Source organism: Sarcophilus harrisii, chromosome 3 (genome assembly GCF_902635505.1).
Source record: "Sarcophilus harrisii chromosome 3, mSarHar1.11, whole genome shotgun sequence".
Lineage (NCBI taxonomy): Eukaryota > Metazoa > Chordata > Mammalia > Dasyuromorphia > Dasyuridae > Sarcophilus > Sarcophilus harrisii.
Window position 1 is genome coordinate 514,027,307 of NC_045428.1, and position 19,915 is coordinate 514,047,221.

General features: G+C 36.7%; 1 protein-coding gene across 1 annotated transcript in view; it reads right to left on the reverse strand.

Moving 5' to 3' along the window:
• ME3 (malic enzyme 3) overlaps positions 1-19,915 on the reverse strand; it is a 287,597-nt gene that overhangs the window by 81,650 nt on the left and 186,032 nt on the right. The window contains exons 5-6 of the mRNA XM_012545299.3: positions 19,119-19,194; positions 2,681-2,842 (exon numbers count right to left, since the gene is read on the reverse strand). Coding sequence (XP_012400753.1) covers positions 2,681-2,842; positions 19,119-19,194 — 238 coding nt within the window. The remainder of the gene's footprint in view (positions 1-2,680; positions 2,843-19,118; positions 19,195-19,915) is intronic.

Genomic DNA, 19,915 nt, shown 5'->3' on the forward strand with positions numbered 1-19,915 from the left:
TTAGAACAAAGACCTTAGAGAGATCATTAAGTACATTTCACTCATTTTACAGATGAGGAAACTAAGGCTCAAATGACTTGTTCAAGGTAACAGATCCAGAGTTCCAAGCTAAGACTTTTGACTATAAATCCAGTGCTCTTTCCATAGATTGTTCCAGCTGGAAGGGACTTCATAGATGTCTATATTCATATCCAACATGCTCTTATTAGGTGCCTTCTCTGAGCCAAGGAGGTCTAATACAACCTGTTTATTTGACCAGTGAGGAATCAAAGACCTAGAGAGAAAAAGTGGCCAATTCAACATCCCCCAGCTATGTAATTTTAGAATCTGGGATAGGACCCAGGCCTCCTAACTCCTAGTTCAGACATTTTCTGCCAAACACACTGCTCCCCTGCCCTGGATCATTGGCAATGACAGTAAAATTGTTTTTTTCTGTTCTGCATTCTACAGCTAAAGCCTAAATGATTTTAACTCAGCTCATAGTGCCCATGTCCCAGTTGTGCTCCTGATCCCCTAAATTTTCCTAATTTTTTAAAATGGGGAATTACTGGACCTCAGTTGCTGAGTTCTGCAATGTAGCTGACCATATTCAGAGATGTGGTATTTTTTACTAAAAAAATATCTCTGCAGATGTCTATATTGGCAAGGAATAGATGGCCAAATATCATATCTTCTGAGTCAGAGTCATGGGGACGGAAACTGCTAACAGATGCAAAGCCATGGCTTGTCTAAAGCTGAGGGCAGCCAGCCTCCGGACAGATGCCTGAAATTAATTAGGCCCAAACCACCTGGAAACCTTTGTGGCTGACATACCATCAGTTCCAAACAGTCCTCCTGTGAATGTGTCACATTCACCCCGACCACAGGAAAGCAGGTCTGTGCCTGTCAGACTGAGATTTTTTTGATCCTTTATGGGTGTTTTTTTACGCCAGTTCTTCAGTTCCCATGACCAGATTGTTAAATTCATTTTGGTAAAGGAACCATGCTAAGCTTGGATGCAAATGTTGCGATTTAAGTACTAGGAAGGTTCCTGTATCATTTCTCTCCTCTTACCCTCCCACAATAGTTCCCTTACCATCCTTGTCCTGCTGTTTGGGTTTCCTCCATTAGAAATTCATTATTTTGGGAATGAAGTTAGAAGGTACCTTATAGGTGAATTTTCTCATTTTTAAAAATCCTGGCCTTCATATCTTCCCCCTTCCCAGCTCCTTGGGATTGATTTGCCTGAGAGAATAGGGAAGAGTTTTTATTATGGTATTGGAGGTAGGAAGGTGAGGAGGGAGAATAATTTCGGAATCTAAGAGGTTTGACCTAGTGTGGGGAGAAGGGCAGCCACAAGTCAAATAGACACTTTGCAATAGAGGAAAAGGGGGACAAGAAGGATGGAGGGAAGCATATGAATGGCGTTGAACTCTATGGAGGACAAGTGGTTTATGGTGGGCTTGCCTAGGTCAGGGGAACAAAAAGACTCAGAGACTCCATTGTGCAAAAGACTATAATGAGAACAAGTGACCTAGATATAATTTCTCTGCAGAAAGATTTACTTAAGCCTCCAGGATTCAAAATTATTTTTAAAAAATGGATTTAATTTTCCTTTATATCTTCTAGGTATTTCTCCCCTAAACCCTGGTCATTATTTTCACTATTCTCCTCGATAGCCATATGTGATGAGGTACTATAGTAGGCCCTGAAGATATAAAGACAAAAATACAAGTCATAGATCACAAGGTCACAGACCTAAAACTGGAAAAAAAAACTTCATTTTAGAATTTTCATTTTAGTTCATTTAATTCAATACTCTCATTTTATAGATAAAAAAATTGAAAATCAGAAAAATAAAGCAATTTACCTATAATCATACATTGAGAGTGAGGATTTGAACTCATATCAAAATATTCTTTCCATTGTATCATTTTATATGTCACATACTATTTTGTCCATTGGCACTGGACATTATTCATCTATAACTATGATTCTTCATGCATACAGACATGTCTACATTTTTCATATATATTAGACATAATTTCTTTAGACATTATAGATCTCGAGGGGCATTGTGAATGAGGAGCTGACCTTAGGGTCAGGAAGGTCTGGATTCAAACCCTATCTCTGACATATAGTAGTTACAAACAAGTCACTTAAGCTCTTTGTATCCTAGATAATTCTATAACTGTAAGATGCAGCGTAGGTGCCAGGTCTCATGCTTATCAACTTCCCAGGTTCAACTGCCAAGCCTCCAGAAACAGCCCAAATCCAACTATGAGCATCATTTCCTTTAAAAACTCTGGACATCATTCATCAATATCCCAATTGTGATCTAAAACTCAGTTATCCTTTCTTTATATTCCCCATGTATCATATTTAAATTTCATTCTTCCATATGCTCCAAGATTCATTTTTCCCATACAATTAAACTATGATTCTTCCATTCACCCTGTGTATCATCTCTTCTGTGTATCTATTCTATCATTTTTCCATATATTTGGAAGTTCTCTTCTTCTACTATTTTTCTATAAACTTTTGAATATGTTTATGCCTTGGATATTTTATTCCCAAATACAACCTATTTCTCTTTCTCCCTTCCCTACCCACTCTTCTGGGCGCTGTTTATTTGGGGATTCTTAGTCGAGGTAACATTTTTATACCCATCTACTTCTTTTTCATGTGCTGGGTCTCTTACCTCATTGTTAGTGCCAACATCTAGCAGAACTGGAAGACAGTGCTGTGGATTTACTCCACCACATGCAGTATACAGTGCGAGTTTGCCCACTGGGATGCCCATGCCATAGCAGCCCAGATCTCCAAGGCCCAAGATGCGTTCTCCATCTGTCACCACCACAGCCTGAAAAACAAAATCCAGGCACATTGAGTTGGGAAGATACATTTATTTTATAAGTTGTGGCAAGTTAGATATTAAAACTGAACCCTCTATGACTTTGTTGGAATGTGATAAGACTAAAGAATTTCATTAAATTTCACTTTAAAAAAAGTAATTCCATGATTCTTGGCTGGCAACTGGGGAATTCCACAGAGGAGAGATAACTGAAATACACCTGGACTGCATTCCAAACCACTGTTCCCCAGCAAATGCTATAAGGAATTGAAATCACCTCAATTGTTCCTGGTTTTTTTCATTTTCGATGATCTTTGGGGAAACCAATCAGGCAAAGAGTAATATTTGATCTTGGCTCAGCCTTCTCTCATATTCATTTAGTTGCCCAGGCCTATTGATTCTATCATTGCACATTCTCTCCCAATCCCTTTTCCTTTAATCTTGCTCCCATCACCCTACTTCAGGACCTCATTACCATTTACCTGCCCTCACTCTCTTCCTTTCCAATCTAATCTTTATATAATTTTCTGAATAATCTTCCTTAAGCCCAGCTCTGTCATTTCTTAGCTCAAAACCAACAACCAACCAATCCTTCAGAAGCTCTTTATTCCCCTGGGGGAAATTTGAATTAATTTCTCTGACCTTTAAAAGCCTTCAGAATTTGATGCTGCCTTTCATTTCTAGACTCACCTTCTTACTTCTCTCTACACACCTACACACCTATTCCAAAGTAGAGTACTCTCTGCACTCTGAACATACTTTGAACTCTCCAACCTTTGTGATTTTGTGCCTAGAATGTTGTTTGCCTCTTCCCTTGTTGATCGCCTAAATATATATTGTAAAGCCCAATTAAAATGCCATTATCTTCACAAAACCTTATTTGAGCCCTCTATCAGAGAGACCCTTTCCTTTTGAACTCTAGATTGCACTTGGGCTCTAAAGCATATAATATGTAATATTGTACTTTACAATGATCTATTTTGGGATACTTATCCAAATTTATAGAATAGCCAGTAGAGAACTCCTCAAATGCTTTCACAGCGTACAGGTTAAGTATCTGAACTGTCATTGTTGTCTTGGTGACAATCCAGGGAAAAGTTATAAGTGATGGTGAGGTTTAAGGTGTGATCTCCATTGTGGGTGGTTAAGAAAGAATGAAAATGGAATGACGGAGGTCAACAAACTAAAAGGCCATGGTGTTTGAAAGTAGAATATCAGGGAGAATGATAGCAAGCCTTAGCAGTCAGTCAGTAAAAATTTATTAAGTGTCTACTATGTGCCAGACAATGTTCTAAGCATTGGGAATGCAAAGAAAGGCAAAAGATAATCTCTATCCTCATGGAGCTTGCAATCTAACAGAAGAGACAATGCATAAAGAGAAGCTGAAAAGAAGGGGAGAGAATCTTGTATGAGGGCATGATGAAGTCCAGGGGAGTGCACACTGTGGGAAATGAAGAGATGGATGTCCTGTCAGCTCTCCTTAAATGGAGGACCTGGAAGGAATTCTCTGTCCACTCTCTTCCCTCTCCAATCAAAGGAAAAGGAGCTACCACAAGAATAGGGGTGTACTGAGCAAGTGAGATTCAGGGCTAATGCGATCTTGTAAGATTATGAAATTCCAATAGAGCACCAATGAAGTCCAGAAGGATGAAAGCAGATGAGGAATGATTGTGTAGGATAGAGAGAGACATGTGATCCAGATAGTGAAGTGACAGTGAAAGGAAGTACATGGAACATTATACATTGTAGTTACAAGGTGCAACATAATCACAGAATCTAGGCTCTCTTTGACTTCTAGTCCAACCTACCCATTTAAGGAATTCATTACAATCCATTTGACAAATTTTCATCTGTCTTTTTTTTTTGAAAACCTCCAAAGCAGGGTGGTTGCTACCTCTCAAGGTCGGGAAGTTTTTCTTGATATAAAGCCTAATTTGCCTCATTGCACCTTCTATTCATTGCTCCTGGTTCTTCCCCTGAGATCAAATAGAGCAAGTTTAGGCTGTTTTCAATAGATTCAACTCTTTAAAGACAGATCTGATCTCTGGGAATCCTCTCAACATTCCCAGTTCCTTCACTTGAACCTACTTATGATATTCATGGGTATCTTTCACTATCGAGATTGCCCTCATCTGGACAATCTCCAGTTCATCAATGCCCTTCTTAGACTGTGACATCCAGAACTGATCCTATAGGACAAAGTACATTGGAGCTATGATCTGTTTATTCCTGGACACTGTGTTTCTCAATGCAGCTTTTAGCTGTCATATCACACTACTGATTCCTATTGAGCTTACAATCCACTAAAATCCCCAGATATTTTTTTAAACCAAGAGCTGTCTCAGTCAAGTCTTCCCCAACTTACTTTTTGGACCCAAGACTTTACATTTATCCCGACTGAATTTAATTTTAATTTAATTTAATTTTAACTTTTTGAATCTTAACTCTTGTCATTCAGTGTAACAGTTATCCATGGTTTAAGCCATTCACAAACCTGATTGATAAAAGTGTTAAATAGCATAAAGCCAAGCACTAATGCTTGGGTACTTTGCTGTAGAATCTGCTAAGTTAATATTAAATCATTAATGACTATTCTTTGATACTAGCTGTTTCCCACAAATTCCATGTCCATTTCATTATAGACTCCTTGAGAGCAGGGACTGTTTTTCTTTTAATTACTTTTATCCTCAGTGCTTGGCACAGTGCCTGACATATAGATGCTTAATAAATATTTATTGGATTGAATTAGTGCACATCTCTTTCATATTTCCCACAAAAATAGTATGAGATAATTAATCAAATACTTTTCTAAAATCTAGGTAAACAATATGCACAGAATTCCTTTTTTTAGGCTAGTTTGCTTATCCTGTCAAAAAAGATATCAAGTTAGTCTGGTGTACAGGATAAATTCTAGATAGAGCCATGATGGTTAGCTCTTGGCAAATTTCTTTCCCCATCCCCATTCTAGATGATTTCTGTCTCTTTAATGACGCACTCTAGAATTTTCCAAAAAAATTTGCAAAAACTATTTGCAAATGGTTTACAGACTGTTATTCTCTCCTTTTAAAAAATTGGACAAATGTTCTTCTCCAACATTATAATACCCTCCCATTTTCTATGATCTTTCAAATAGTACTAATAGGTTCAGCAATCATACTTTCCAGTTCTTTCACTGCCTAAAGATTAATTCATTTTTGGTCAGGTGACCTGAATTCATTAAAGATAATCAGGTGGTGTAAGATTCAAAAAAGGGGAGATTAGCAAGTATGAAGGGTAGAATGAACATCTGGAAGCAGCACCGGAGGAGCAAGGAATAGACCATGAGGCCTCTTCTTGGCCTGGTGAATTTAAGAGCATAAGGAAGGGGATAGATGTCTGTCTTTTCATTGAGAGCTTTAAATGTACTTTATTACTCATAAAGCATAGCGCACAAATTATCTCAATATTTTATTTTATTGTTTGATGGCCTTGGAATTCATCCCTCTTCCACTCTTCAATCCAATCAGGTGTTTCCAGTTGCCATGTCCTTTTGGGCAGGTCATGCATGCTTCTAGATCAGAGACGGACAGCTGCTTAGTGATTAGCACTGTCTGCTTTTGACCTTTTCTCTCTTTATTCTGGTCTTACTTCTCACATATTTCCTTTTGGTTCTAACCTCTGTGTCTGGCTTCCAGGTTTGGATGTCTGCTTGAGTCCTTGATATTGTCTCTGTTTCCCTGCTTGGAATCTGCTAACTTAGGTTCTGATCCAAAGCTTCTCCTGATTTTATTACCTTGGCTTGGAATGATCCAACTGTCAAGGGTCTTCAGATTGACATACATTCTTTGTCTTTGTCTGACTCATGTTTTTTGTGTGTTGGCCTGATTATCCTGACTTGCTAGACAGCTAGGTGAATCACAGAAAGAGCTTTAGGTCTAGAGACAGGAAAACCTGAATTCAAATTCAGCTTCCTACACTTACAAGTTGTGTACATCTCTGTCTCCTTCAGTTTCCTCAAATGTAAAATATGGATCACAATAACAGCAGCTTCCTTCCAGGGTTGTTATGAGAATCAAATGAGACATTTGTAAAATGCTTAGCACAGTGCCTGACAAATAGTAGGTACTTAATAAATCCTTGTTTCATTATTTTTCTCTCCTTGGGAACTCTGAAAAACAGAAGGTTGAATTTTCACTAAGTAAATGTGTCAAGGCAACAAACTATGTAGGCAGCAGTCAGGTAAAATGGAAAGTGAACTGGGTATGTGAGTCAGGGGCAGTTAGATATCACAGTAGGTAGAGTACTGGGTTTCCTTAGTTCAAGTTTGGCTTCAGATACGTCCTTGTTGGGTGACTCTGGGCAAGTTGCTTAACCCTGTTTTGCCTCAGTTTCCTCATTTATAAAATAACCCGGAGAAGGAAATGGCAAACCATTCCAATATCTTTGCTAAGAAAACCCTCAATGGGGTCACTAAGAGATAAGCATGACTAAAATAATTAACCAACAATAATATGTAAATCAGAAAAATTAAAAGATCCCAGACATTTAGATCTGAGTTCCAGCTCTGCTATTTTGTTATGTGACTACAGGCAAGTCACTTTTATTCTTGGGGACTCGGTTTCCTTATCTGTACAAATGAGATAATTGAGCAAGAGGATCCTTTCCAGCTCTAACCTGTTACTTTTCTGACCAATACTCAGGATTTCATCCCCATAATCTTCCATAAGAAAATTGTCTTCCACAAACATAGATCTGCAACTCCTTTGCCCATGGTCCTATAGCGAGTATGTGTCAGAGAAAAAACTTGGGCCAATTCCTTTGTGACTCTGTGGCCACCCTTCTTTTTACTACCTTATGCTGCCTATAATTCAATGATTCTTTATTGTTTGCAAAGTACTTTAAATATATGACCTCATTTTAGCTTTGAAATAAATCTCTCAGGTAGATGCTACAGATCTTATTCTCCCCATTTTACAGATGAGGAAAATGAATTTCAGAGAGGCTGAATGCTTTGTTTGTGGTCCCAGAAGAAGGATTTCAACCCAGATCTTCATGGCTCACACCTGGTACTCTGTTCTTTAAGCCAGATGGGTCACATGAAGCCCCTGGGCCATAGGCAGTCTCTTACACTCCCAAAACAGGTTCAAATGTATCTTTTCATTGGTTTTGGCTGAACTTGAGTGTCTGAGGACTGCATGCACAGGCCACAGAACTAAATGATCTTTAAAGCCTTTTGCTACTCTAACATCTTCAGTGAAGAGATTCCTTCTTCATTGCATAAGTAATTAGGACCAAAGGGAAGAGAACACCAGTGATGGTGTCAGTGAGTCTCTGAGGAAAGAGTTGGGTGTTGCTGGACTATTGCCCAATGTTTCCTTTGGTGGTGTCAACATTAGGATAGCAAGTGATTTAGGAGCTTGGGAAAGCTTTGGAGTGAGCAGGGCTATTCTCATCCTCCTCACTCCTGAAATAGGGGGTTGGAAGATGTTCACTGTGGGAATTAAAAAGACTAAGAGTTCTCACTTTTAGTCCTGATTTATGACCATTGACTTTAAACAGCCTGCCCCATCCCCTGGGTTATCCATCAGAATGAGTGACTAATGGGCTACTTCCCCACTTTTCAACAGGTTTACCTGATCCCCAACAACTCACTCCAGACTGTTGAGCCACACCCCAACCTGAAGCTGGGGATTCATCAGAAAAAAATTGAGTTACTTGCTTTTGTCTTAGGTTGTATGGTTGAGGAAAAGAGGAAGGGAGGGATGTGTCTCTGACCCATAAAAAAGAAAGGTCTCTGACCCCTTTTTTCCAACAAGTAGCAGTAGGGGTCTTTTGGAACCTTTGCTTCAAAATTCCTTGTATTCTGTATCAAGCAGAAGTTTCCTATTTTCAAGTGAGACTGGTGTACCTTCCTTTAATAGGTAGTTAGGAGGTAATTGATGAAACCAAATGCCATCTGAGGCTGAGGGACAGAAGTGTATTCTTCACAATGAGTAGGAGTGGGGTAAAGTATGATTTTTCCTATTTAGTCTGTTCTGGCCAGAATACACTTCTATGGTATTGTGTTCCATTCTGGGGACCATGTTTTAGGAAGTGACAAGCTGCATGACACTAGACTAGAATGGGAAGAGACCTGGAGACTATATAATATGAAGAAAATTTGCCTTCTTAAGAATTCTTCTTAATGAGAAGAAAATGAGAGAACACACTTAAGAATTCTTAAGAACACTTCTTAAGAATTAAGAATTGAGACTGTTGAAGCTGGAGAAAGGAAGACATTGAAGGGACATAATCACTTTGTTCAAATATTTGAAGAGATGTTATATGGAAGAAGGATTTGATTTGTTTGCTTATTTTCTTGTCTAAAAAAGGTAGCAGTGGTACAGGGTAGGCTACAGTCCTTCAGTTTTATATAAGGAACAGCTTTCTAAAATTTAGATGTATCCAAAAATGGGATTTTTTTTGAGGTAGTGAGTTCCTTATACCTGAGTTCTTCAAGTGGAGACTGGGATTGTTGTTGAAGGGATTCCTGTTCTAAGAAAAGTTGGACCATATAGTTTCTGTGGATTCTTGCCATTCAGAGAATCTATGGATATAAAGCAAAGACAGCTATCACTCTTTATTGGAAGATTCTGGACTGCAGAAGCTAAAATTTCTTCTTTTCCCCCACCTCCTTATCATTAGCACTTTTTTTCCTTAAGAAATTTCTTTGTATTACTTTACATATTTCCTTCCCAACCGTCAAATCCGTGGCACAATGTAAGTTTTTATGACTAATTAGTGCAGGGGTGGGGAATGTCTGGCCCACAGGCCATAACAAGACCCTTGAGATCATTTGCTAAGGCAACTGCAGGCAATGATAAACTGACAGCTAGATACAATAACCTTGCACTGCTTGCAGTCTATAAGTTGATAATATTGTATGGCCCACAAGTGATGTTATAAATATCCAACTGATCCTTGGCAAAAAAAGGTCCCCCACCCTGGTTTAGTGTCTTACCTCCCAGTGGGGTAAGATGAGGCTAATTGGAAAAGATCTTATCTTGATTCAATTCAACAAACATTTGTTGAGCACATTCCACTAGTTGTTATATTACTATTTCCATTTTATGAGTAAGAAAACTGATATTGAGAGAGGTGATGAAATTTGCTTTTAGTCATACATCCAGCAAATATCAGAGCCTCACCTAGAACCCAGGCTTCCTGATGACAACAAATTTGGTGCTATTTCTATTATAGATCTCATTACTTCCTCCAACCAACTAGCATATATAAATGGTTCCCAGTGAAGCACATATGTAAGTTAGTGTATTCAAGCTGTTATATGATGGAGAAGAAAAATAACAAGCCCTGAAGGGATAAACTATTGCTGGTGAGTCACTGGTCCCATCTTTTGCTACAGACAGCTCAAGAAGAGAATGAGAGGCAAAGTTTCACTAGCAGTTTCCTTTCTATAAATAAGAATATTGAGATATAAACTCCTGAGAGCTCCTGGGAAAATGAGAGAACACACTTAAGAAATTAGAAATGAATCCCAAGCCTCCATCTCTACATATACTCCATGGGAGCATTAGAAAGGTCCAGCTTCCTTGTTGGACAGCTCCACCTAAGTTCTCCCATAGTTTAAATTCAACCTGTCCAAACGGAACTCATCCCATTGCCCTACTAAAACCTTTCTCATTTGTCCTTTTCTTTCTATCTTCACTGAGACCACCCTTGTTCATAACCTTATTATCTTGGCATAGACTATAGATTCCCATTTGGTTTCCCTATCTCCAGCCTCTCCCTTGGCTAATCCATTTTTTAATAGAGCTGTCTCATGTCCCAGCCTTGCCAATCTCCTGTTTACAACCTTCAGTGGTTCCCTATCACCTTATGAATAAAAGTAAAACTTTGATTTCTCATTCAAGGTCCTACATAAGCTGACTTTAATCCATCTTTCCATATTCAATCCATCCTCCTAATCTTCATTATAATTTACACTCTAGCCAAACTGGACTACTCACTCCTTTTTGAATAGTCCCAAGCCTTTTTGCTTTTAAGCCTTTTCAAGTGCTGATTCCTTTATTATATAAGGGAAGCGCTTCCCATACCTTTTATCTTTCCTTTCTGTGGAAATTCTACTTATGATTCAAGGCCCAGATCATTTGACACCTTCACCAAGAAATCTTTCTTGACCACCCCTCAGACAAAAGTTATCCATTTTTCTATAACCTCTACCTTTTATTAGTTTCATTTCCTATTTCCAATTATATTTGTATATATTTGGATTTGTACAAATTTGAGTATTTGTACTTATAGGATCAGAAAATTTTAGCATTGGAAAGGACCTTAGATAACATCTAATGCAATTTGCACACTAAACAGATAAAGTCCATGGAAGGGAAGTGATTTGGTCTGGGGTCATTATTTTTCATAATAGACACAAGTTTCTGGAGGTCTAGGACTCATATCTTGTACTTCTCTGTATATCTTCCAACTATTAACTTTCAGATTGAAATGGGATGAAATAGGATGCAAAAATACATTTAACAAATGTTTGTTGAAAGAACACATTGAGTAGAACCACAGAGCTTAAAGAAACCTCATGAAACTGGCACAGTTTCAAATAAGCTTACTGACCCTGCTAAATGATTGCCTCAGGAGACATGGGATATCCCATTCATCCTCAGACTCTCAGCACTTATTACCCAGGCCCCTATCAATTACTCTTTACATCTCACTGCATCTCTCAAGCAGTGCTTGTTGAGTACACAACTGTATGATTTTCGTGCTTCTATTTAAATTTATATATATTTATTCTTTTTTATCATCTTCCCAATTACTCTGTAAGTTCCTTGAAGGCAGGGAATGTATTTCCTGTTTTTTGTCTATGTGTCTTGGGTGCTTAGTTCAGTGCCTAGCAGAGCGAGGTCTGGATGGATATATGTTGAATGATTGCATATTGGTCTGTCTCAAGATACGGAACAAAATAATTTGCAAGGTCTTGATAATCCATTAACCCTGGTTTGACCCAGGGTAACTTGTCATTTGATTAGGCTAGTTTCCTTTGGTGTTTTTGAGATCTCCCTCTGGATCACTAGACACACCCCTGAAGCTTGTCTTTTTGGACAGAAACCAGAAGCTGGAGAATTGAGCCAGGGATTGTGCACAACCAAATTCTTAGCTGATATGTGAAGCCTATAATAGCTGGGTAAGAGAAATCATACCCAGAGGAGGCTCTATATGCAGTCTGCTAATTATCTATTCAGGATGCTGAATGGTTACAGCTCAAAAACTTACTTGGCATTTGGCACGGGAGAGAGCCAAGACCCAAACACACTTTCAGTTCTGCAGCTTAAACTAAGACCTTCAAGAAAATAAAATTATGGGTGGGTCACAATGGAAATTTATGGGGAAACAGATATGAAATATTATTTGGCAAACAGCTAGGAGCTCTAGGCAAAGAGAATTGTGTTCCTGTCTACATCATCTACAAGAAAAGGAACCTAATAATAACAACAAAAGTGTAATCATTATAACATATGACTTATTATATGTTACTTTAAAGTTTGTGAAAAATTATATAAATTTGGTCTTATTTGAACCTCATAACAATCTTGTGAGGTAGATACTGCAGATACTATTAATTTTTTTTAGATGAGGAGATTGAGATTTAAGTGATTTGCCCTTAGTCACACAGCTAGCCCCAATCTTCCCCATGTTAACTCAAGTATTCTATCCACTATATCAGTGGCTCTCAAAGTGAGATTTGAAACCCCTTCAGGTCTTTGGGATACTTTCATTGCTTTTGTGAGGTCATACTATCAAGACATTATTAGTGTATTAAAAGATTTCTTCCTTTTTTAGCTACATATTTATGTGTATCTGAATTTTCTTCATTTACTTCAATCAAAGCAACATTTCACAACAGATTGAATGTAGAAACAAATCCAGCTGTCTTCTGTTAAGCCCAATATTAAAGAGAATTGCAAAAATATGTAAAACAATGCTACTCTTCTCAGTAATTTTTTTTGGAAAATAGTTATTTTTATAAAAAGAAAACCCTGTTTTAAAGATTAACACAAAATGGAATTGTTATTGTTTTAAATAAATTGATATTTTAACATTTTAAGATTTTAAATTTCTAATATGTTGAAGATCAATAAATATAATCCATATAAATTTAAGCTACTTGGGATTTTTATTTAAGCATATAAAGGAGTCCTCAATATTGAATGTAAAGGGATTCTGAGACCACAACATTTGAGAAATTCTATACTACATAGAATATTCTTTCACAGTCACCTTGTTTGTAAAAGGATTGTAAAGTCATGGGTAGACCAATACAAAGGGTTCTATTTTTAATGTCAGGGGTGCTAGGTGGAAATTCTAATTTTGCTATTCAGGATCTATGTGATTTTTGGGGAATTCACTTAACTTCTAAGATCAACCAGTCAACAAACATTTATTAAGTATCTACTATGTGCCAGCAGCTGGGCCTGGAGTCTGGAAGACTTTCAGTTCAAATCTGGCCTCAGACATTTGTTAGCTGTGTAACCCTATCTAATATTTAAATCTCTCTGCCTTGGTTCCTCATCTATAAAATGAGCAAGAGTAGAAAATAGTAAATGACTTCAGTATCTTTGCTAAGAAAACCCTAAAATGGCATCAAAAAGAGTAACACGCAACTGAAATGACTAAACAATAACAAAATACTATGTGATGAGTACTTGTTTGTGTTATATGCTGTTTTAAATATTAACCCAAAGAAAGATGGATCCATGACCTCACATTCATTTTGTGTTTCTAGTCAATTAATGACTTAAAAATAATCTTCTAAAAATTTGTTATTCATTTTAAAAGTTTTTTTCTTTCTACCTTCTGAATTCCAAATTCTTCCCTTTAACCCTCTTCCACATTCACTGAGAAGGCAAACAATATGATATCAATATACATGTGAAATTACGCAAAACATATTTCAATATTAGCCATATTTCAAAAAAGGCAAGAAAAAAGTGAGAAAATTATACTTTGGTTTGCATTCAGACTTCATCAGTTCTCTCTCTGGAGGTGGATAGCATTTTTTTTCTTTTCTTTTTTTATTTTAAAGTTCCAATTGCCTTTATTATTTTTCTGTGATCATTACAAAAATATTTCCACATGAGTCATGTTAGGAAAGAAAAATCAGACCAAAAGAGAAAAACCACAAGAAAAAATTACCTCAGCAACAACAATAGCAAAACATGAAAATAATGTGATCATTGTAATGATCAGAGTAGTTCAGTCTTTCACAGTTGATCATCATAACAACATTGGTATTACTGTGCACAATGATCTCTCAGTTCCTCTCACTTCACTTTGCATCAGTGAATATAGGTCTTTTTCTGAAACTATCTCTTTCATCATTTCTCATAGCACAATTGTACTTCAATACATTCATACGCCACAACTTGTTTAGCCATTCTCCAATTGATGAACATCCCCTCAATTTCCAATTCTTTGTTATTACAAAAAAGCTGCTATAAATAGTTTTGTACACATAGACCCTTTTCCTTTTCCTTTGCTCTCTTTGAAGTATAGATCTAACAGTGGTATTGCTCGTTCAAAAGGTATTCACAACTTTATAGTTTCAAATTGCTCTCAAGAGTGGTTGAACCAATTCACAATTCTACCAACAGTTCATTAGTATACTTAGTTTTCCCTTACTTTTATCAGAATCTGTAATTTCTGAAAGGTGTGAGGTAGTAACTGAGAGTTATTTTAATTTGCCTTTCTTTAATCAATAAGGATTTAGGGCATTTTTATATGACAACAGATAATTTTGACGTATTCTTATGAGAATTGTTTATATCCTTTGACCACTTATCAATTGGGATTGTCTCTTATTTTTATAAATTTGACTCAGCTCTAGGCTCAGTATATATTTGCAAAATAAGGTCTTTATCAGAGAAAGTTATTATAAAAATTTTTTATATTACTTCATTGTCTATGATAACTTTTAGTAAAATATACTTTTCTTGATTATTCTGTTTAATTAGGTCTAATTTTACTTTTCCTTTTAATGATATCATGATTGCTACCTTTGCCTTTTAAAAAATTTAACTGAAGTATATTAGATTCTGTTACAATGCTCTATTTTAACTCTGCGTGTGACTTTCTGTTTCAAGTGTGTCTCCTGTAAACAACATATTCTTAGATTCTGGTTTCTAATCCATTCTGTTATCTGCTTCTGTTTTTATTGTTTAGTGCATCCCATTTATATTTATTTATTCACAGTGAGGATTACTATATTTTTCCATCCATTTCATTTTTTTTCTGTTTCTTCTTCTTTTCTCTGAAGCAATTCTGATGAATGTGAGGTTGCTTGCTACTCTTCATATTCCCTTATTCTGTAAAAGCTCTTCTTTGTGCCCCTCTTTTATATGAGAAAATTGTCCCCATTCTACTTCTTTCCCCCTTTCCAGTACATCTCTTTATCTCATCTCTTTATTTTTCTTGGATATCATTCCAATATAATTGACTTATCCATGCCCTCTGTCCTTTTAACTGCACTGATAACAATAAAGTTTTTAAGAATTACATTAATCATCTTCCCATATAAGAATATAAGTTTAACTTTATTGATATCCTTATGATTACTCTTTCATATTTAACTTTTTATATTTCTCTTGAATTTTGTGTTTAAAGTCAATTTTTTATTCATCTTTTGTCTTTTCATCAGAAAATTTTCAAAGTCTCTATTTCATTAAATATCTATTGTTTTTATCCTGAAGAATTATACTCAGTTTATTGGGTAGGATATTTTTGGTTGTAATCCTACAATCTGGTCTTCCAGGATATGATATTCCAAGCCCTCTGTTCCTTTAATGTGGAAGCTGCTAAATCTTGTGTGATTCTGACTGTGGCAACATGATATTTGAATTTTTTTTCCCTGATTGCTTGAAGTAGTTTCTCTTTGACCTAGAACCTTGGCTATAATATTCCTGGGAGTTTTCATTTTGAGATCTCTTTCAGGAGGTAATTGGTGTTCTTTTTCAATTTCTATTTGACTCTTTAGATCTAAGATATTAGGGCAGTTTTCCTTGATGATTTCCTGAAACATGATATCTAGGCTCTTTCTTTAATCAAGACTTTCGGGTAGTTCAATAATTTTAAAATTCTCTCTCTTTGGTTTATTTACAGATCAGTTGTTTTTCTTATGAGATATTTCATATGTTCTTCTCTATTTTTATCCTTTTAACTTTGTTTTATTGTTTCTTGGTATCTCACAGAATCACTTACCTAATTCTAACTTTTAAGGAATTATTTTCTTCAGTGAGATTTTGTATCTATTTTTTTCCATTTGGCTGATTTGGTTTTTAGGGTGTTATTTTCTCCAATATTTTTGTGCCTTTTATAAACTAAGCTGTTAATTCTCTACTCATAATTTTCTTGTATCACTCTCACTTTTTTCCTCTAATTTTTCTCTTGCCAGTCTTAACTCTTTTTTTTTTCTTTCCTAGGAAATCTTGCTGGGCTTAGATCCAATTGGGATATGTCTTTGAGGCTTTGTGGCTGTTTTCCCATTGTTGTCATCTTCTGATTTTATGCCGTGGTTTTCTCTGCCACTATGGTAGCTTTTAATAGTGAAATTATTTTTGTTGTTATTATTTGCTCATTTTTCCAATTTATTTTTTTACTTTGAACTTTATTTTAAAGTTGGGCTCTACTCATCTTAGGATAGGAAGATGCCGCAAACTTCAGGGGTTTTTTGTGCTGTTGTTTTCAGCAGCATAATATTTGCAGGGTCTGCAAATATTTGGTAGTTCCAAGGTGGTGTGATCCTGAGAGAGGTGTGGTCACTGTTCTCCTGATGTTGATCCTCAAAGGACCCTTTCTCCCTTGAAGTCACAAATTCCAGTCCTCCTCTTTGCTTTGGATCTGGGGCTAGGGTCTGTTCTCTCATGTGATGGACTTCTAGCCCTTCTCTCTTCTCTGAAACAATGATCTAGAATTGTATTTGGGGAATAGAGTTGCCAGTCAGTTCTTGCTGTACTCAGTGAGACCAAAGGATTCCCTCTAGTCTCTTTCTGACTATTTGTCTGACCCCCTTACTCTCTCTGAGCTGAAAGTGTCTGAAGCTGCTGCTACTGTGGTTATTGTTCTTGTGTGTATAGGTCCCAGGCTGCCCTCAACCCTGGTGTTATAAACTTTTCTTGCTGACTTCTTAAATTCTTTTAAGCTGTAAGAATGTCTCACCTTGACTATTAGCTTTGCTGCTCCAAAATTTTATTTGAGGTGTCATTTTAAAATTGTTTGGAGGGGAATACTGAGAGTTCAGTTGGGTTGCCTCTAATCTACTACCTTGGTTCCTTGCCCTCACATTCTAATGAAGGGAAGACACCACAGTAAAATGGATCTGAAAAACTGGGGTACCAGTGAGATGGGAGGAGGAATAAAGTTTGGTTGTCCTTTTTTGTCACCTGTTAATTGAAGGAGTTTGACAAATCTTCTCTAAGGTCCCTTCCAATTCTAAGTCCTATGAATTTATTATGAATTAGATCTCCATGAAAGTATTATTATCCTCATTTTGTAGAACTAAAATCTCAAAGATTTTGAACAACCTGCCCAAAGTCATATAGCTATTAAATATAGGAGTTGGGATCAGAATTTAAGATCTCTGACCTCTAAACCCAATGCCCACCCTGCATAACTGCAGATGCATCCATGTGGGTTTCTCATATTTTATTGGCTTCCCTCAGTATTGATAGTTTGCCAAATTTAGCACAATTGGAGAAGAAAAACTATGATGATAAAATAATCATATGATGATTTACTTTAGGAAGAAGAGATGTTTAGCCTAGTAAGGATAAGGGGACCATAATCATTGTATTCAAACATCTGTCAAAGAGGGATTAGACTTATCTTGTTTGGTCATAGGGCAGAACTACAGCACTGGTCAGAAGTTGCATAAAAAGGAAAAGGAGACAGGAATATGCATTTGTATCATGCCTACTATGTGTCAAATATTGTGCTAAGCACTTTTTTTTTTTTAACAAATATCATTTCATTTGACCCTCACAACAACTTTGCAAAGTAGGTGCTGTTATTATCTTTATTTTACAGTTGAGGAAACTGAAGCAAACAGAACTTAAAATGACTTGCCCATGGTCACCCAACTAATAAATGTCTGAAAATATATTTGAATTCAGGTCTTCCCGATTTCAGACTCCAAAATTCTATCCTCTGGGCAATTTAACTGCCCAGGCAAACTTTTGGGTAAAAATAAAGAAAACATTCCAACAACTAAAGCTATTGTGTATTTTCATTTATCTAAGTGTACTGTGAGGTCTATTCATGTTCAGGTATAATGAAAACTCTGTCTCTTTCAGTCTGAAATTCTATGAAAAAAACCATTATAAAATGATCTTCCTTTCCATTCCTCTCCTTTCAAAAACATGTATCTGATACATATGGTAGTCAGGAAAAAAAATACAAAGACATTCTTGAAGTCCCTCTCAAGAAGGTTAGAATTGATTGTATGACATGGAAAAAACTAGCACAAGACCACTGAGCATGATGTGTCCTCGTTATAAGAGAAGGTAATGCACTCTATGAGCAAAGCAGAATTGATAGAGCTAAAAAGAAAGATGTGCTGTGCAGAGTTAGAGAATCCATGCTAAATGTTCATATAGACTATTTGTGTCCAATCTGTGACAAAACGTTCCAAGCTTGTATTAGTCTGATCACCGTTGGACACATTCTAACTTGACTCTAGTATAGCGATGTTATTTTGGTCCTCTTCAAGAATAAGGGACAATTGACCAACTAATCAACCTTAGAAATATGGTTGGGTTTAAATACTTATTCTGGCACTTACATTAACTGTATGCCTGTGGGCAAATTCATCTCATCTCACCTCATCTCCCCAAACTTTAGTTTTCTCATCTGTAAAATACAGATGACAACAATACTTGTACTACTCTTTTCAGTTAGTTTTTTTGTGTTAAACTATAAAATGCTATTTTTACTAGTTGTTCTTCCTAGTGCTGGGGACCTCTGGAGAAAAGTTATACCTTTGGTTTCCCTGTTTTTAAAATAAACAATAAAGAAAAGACCTGATGTGCTCTCTATGGAAGGAAGGGAAACTTCTGCATGGGCTGGTCAGATGATCCCAAAAAGTTTGGTGTTCTGAAACAGACCTATTGCCTGGATTTCTGATCTTGTCTTGTCTCAAGCTCAGGCAGTTGCCAGTTTAAGATCTAGAGAGATCTATGGTCTTTACAACTGAGGCTTAAATGATTCACCCACCATCCAAATAATAGCAAGGAAAAGAGGACTGTACCTTAATATTGTCTTCTGGCCAGGAGTTCAGCATTGTAGCAATGTGACCTTTGTCATGAATGGTGATAAAGAGCCCACTAAGAAAAGACACATACACACAGAAAAACAAAAACCATGTGGTCAAACCATGAAATGCAGTAAGGACCAGCAGCTTAAGCTTGATTTAAGATTAATGCAAAGTTTATACATGGCAGAAACCAGGCTTAGATAAATTTGTTTTAGGTCTATGAACCATCCCTTCATATTAGGACTCAGATTGATTTTTTACCTTTCAAGGAAAAAAAATTACACGGGAAAAAAAGAAGGCAGCCTGTTGCTGTGGGGCACTGCTTTCAATTGAAATTCCTAGCTGGGATCACCAAACAGCCACAGAAGGGTCTCTAAGGATCCTCTAGAAAGGCTTAAGGAGGGAGCTATGTTAAGGATCACAGAACTAGGGCTGGACCAGACCATAGAGACCATCTGGACCAACTTTAGATTTCTATAGATGATGATACTGAGTTTAGAGAGGTTAAGATCACACAGTTAGAAGTGGTCAATCCAAATCCCAAACCTTTTTCATAACAACAATGGCAGACTGGACTATTTCTTACAGGCTAATTGGGTAGAAGTCTGGCTTTATCAAATTTCTGGAAGGTTACATTTCTGGGAAATAGACCCATATGTTTTAATGGAATACCTCAATTTATATAAGAGAAGCATATAAGAATAGGATATATGGGAAATTATAATTGGGCAGCAGCTACTTTTCTGTTAATAGAGAGGCTTATGAATCCAGGGATGAGTAATGTGGAGGTA